The 3,069-nt window shown below is 44.1% G+C and overlaps 1 protein-coding gene across 1 annotated transcript; it reads left to right on the forward strand.

Annotated features, from left to right (window-relative positions):
• The first annotated feature begins 2,167 nt into the window (after nt 1–2,167).
• Nucleotides 2,168–2,734, forward strand: LOC145417110 (uncharacterized). The gene has a single exon (XM_080285895.1). The coding sequence runs from the start codon at nt 2,168–2,170 to the stop codon at nt 2,732–2,734; it is 567 nt and encodes a 188-aa protein (XP_080142021.1).
• Nucleotides 2,735–3,069: the final 335 nt, after the last annotated feature.

Raw genomic sequence — 3,069 nt, forward strand, 5'->3', positions numbered from 1 at the left:
ACTACAGCAACCTCCATAAATCAAGACTTAACTAAGATCACTGAATGGGGACAAAATAACAGTCTCATTGAACGTTAGGAAAACCAGATATATACAGCTTCCCTATAGATAGATATTGCTTGGTTCCAACATTACCTTTAATGCTACAAATAATCCTATTTCTAAAAGTATTGAAATTCTCGGTGTTTCACTTAACAATGTCCTCATCTGGAGGGCAAGTTACATTACTTGCTTAAACCGTTTCAAAGAAACTTGGATTACTGTTCAGAGTCTGTAAGTTCTTCACTGACGAGCAGTTAACTATAATTTACAAGAGTCATGTGCACTCTCAGCTGGGATACTGCTCACCCTTGTGGGGTGGATGTGGAGAGGTTGCACTAAAACAACTGGACAAAATTCAGAACAAAGTTATTAGAATTATTAATAACCCTACTATTGCAAATGAACTACCTCCCCTAAAAGTAAGAGGGAACTTTGCCTCCCTTGCATTACTTTACAGGTACAGTACTTTTATGGCAAATTCTCAGACGAATTTGCATCCCTTGTGCCACTTCTCCACACCTTCCGCGCTACACCTGCATCAGGTAGCGCTCATGACTGGACTGTCACACTGCCATATTGCAGAACTCCTGCATAATAGAATTCTTATATTCCCCGAATTGTATCTCTTTGGAACTCGCTTCCCCAGAGTGGTTTCCCCCCAAACTTCAAACTACAGCTGTTCAAATCCAGCTGTTACAGATTTTTTTATGAATGGAGAAGACCATCATCTGGTGTATGGATTATTTTTTTATTCTATTGTTTTTCCTTCTTCCATTCCGTTATTGTAAAAAAAAAAAAAAAAAAAAGTCTGTGGTTAGTAAGATATATAACTCTGCCTTTTCCAAGTCATTTTTCTACTCTCTTTACCTCCTGGTTGTAGAAAGACAGGAGGTAAATTCAAGTTAGCTCCCAGTAGTAGCATAGATTCAGACCAAGAACTGGCTGTTTAAATCTTCTACCACTGACAGTAAGTGAAGATTTTTCACAATCATCCTCATGACAAGCTGGTCTACCTCCTTCTTTTTCTTAATCGTTTGGGTAGAGTTGTGTTTTGCTGCTTGTTTCTGCCAAAATGGGTTGCACTGATTAACTAGATGCCCTGGGTAATTTGGCAGCCATCTCGTTTCGACTCGTCTCTCAGCTCCGCATACTCGAGTGGATGTCTGGTTCGCAGGTCTTTCATATATGAAATGCTACTACAACTGTACTGTACGTTAACTGCCTTTATGAACCAAACATTCGACAGAGTCAGCTTCAATGCACTCCATTTAAGTCCAGATTGGAGCTTTTTTTGTCTATTTTTGGTGCCATACTGTAAAAGGCCAGTGTAGAATTAATTACTTATCAATACTGTAACCTCTTGCTTAGTAGGCTGACTCTATCTGAGTAAATATTACGCTATACCGTTCCTTTTTACCTGGGGGTTTCAAAACTTATAGAAGTCTTCTAGACGGGGGCGTTAGTTTGTTAAATGTTCCCTCACACTGTAGGGAACAAGGCCACAAATTCTCGGCGAACAAGCCGATGTCCAAGATTCTGTGCCGTTGTCGCCGAGGAGTCCTGAAACATGGTTATCGGCGAAAGAACCGCGAAGGATCGGGGAAAGACTGGGGAAAAATATGGGAAAGATCGGGGAAATATCAGGGGATGGTCAGAGAAGAGTCGGAGATACTGAACTGATAAATGATAACTGTCAAGTTCATCAGCGACACGACGGTGCATTATTGGGGAGGTAACCACGATTGGATAGCAAAAGAATGGCGAGTGATTGGCAAATTATTGACAGTGAATCCGAATTGTGACTGCAACTATATATAAACCTATACGAACAGGACATCCCCATTCCACGTGTGGCAGGTGATTGGACAATACTAGCAACATGGTCCTCCTCAAACAGCAGCAAAAGTTGTGGTGTCAGATGGAGTTGGACATCATCTGCACCCAAGGCCGTGCCATACCATTGGCAGAACTGCAACAGAAGGACCGGGAGAAGAAGAAGGAGAGGAAAAGGAGGGATTTTTGGGTTCGGCCATGGCTAGCAAGGAGGAAGTTGTTTGGCCACTGGGAGCATCTCATCCAGGAACTCATCAGAGAAGATAAGTCATCGTTCAGGAACTTCCTGTGAATGGATAAGGAGCTCTTCATGGAGATACTTAGCAGAGTTGGCCCTCGTATTGAGAAACGAAGCACCTTCTGGAGGAAGCCCTTGGAGCCTGGCCTTTGGCTAGCACTGACTCTCCGGTATCTAGCCACGGTAGACTCGTATCAAAGTCTCCAGTACGGATTCAGGGTTGCAACCAACACCATCTGCAGGATTGTGAGGGAGACCTGTGAAGCAGTCATCAAAGAGTACATGGAGCAGGTTATCCTGTGCCCAGTGACCCCAGAGGGATGGAAGGCAGTGGCCCAGGGATTCTCCTATCGCTGGAACTTCCATCACTGTGTAGGAGCACTTGATGGTGAACACATGGCCTTGCGCGCCCCACGGAAGGGTGGTTCCTATTATTACAACTATAAAGTTTTCCATTCACTCATCCTCTTGGCTCTGGTGGACAGCAGTTACAATTACAAGTTCATCTACGTTGATGTGGTGGCCAAGGGTGCAAACAGCGATACAGGTGTATTTTTCAACACACCGCTGAGAAGAGCCCTTGACAACGACCAAGTAGGATTGCCACCACCTCCGAAATAGCCCCGCCCCTACGCTCATACGTCACAGGAACCCCTTCAGAAGGGGCGGCGCCTAATCGCCGGTTTCTTCCAGAACATTCTGGGAGTGGTCTGGGACGAACCGGCTCTTACACTGCGATGATTCTGCATTTATTCGGCAAGAATTCGTCAAACATGCCTTTTTGACACTTGACTCCAATGTTATTCCCCGAGTACTCGCCGATAGTTGGCAAATACATCTTGGACTATTCTTGTGAATGTCTTGTGAATGTCTTGTGAATGTCTTACGAACTTCGGCATGTAAAATAACAAAGTTACCTAAAGTCTGGTTGGACGCCGTCATGACTCCGAATTACA

Source organism: Coenobita brevimanus, chromosome 109, assembly GCF_032717465.1.
Source record: "Coenobita brevimanus isolate Jiangsu-jjx chromosome 109, ASM3271746v2, whole genome shotgun sequence".
In the NCBI taxonomy this organism is placed as follows: Eukaryota; Metazoa; Arthropoda; class Malacostraca; order Decapoda; family Coenobitidae; genus Coenobita; species Coenobita brevimanus.

Excerpts from the sequence above, each read along its gene's own strand:
- LOC145417110 (XM_080285895.1), top strand. The coding sequence starts at position 2,168 with ATGGATAAGGAGCTCTTCATGGAGATACTTAGCAGAGTTGGCCCTCGT.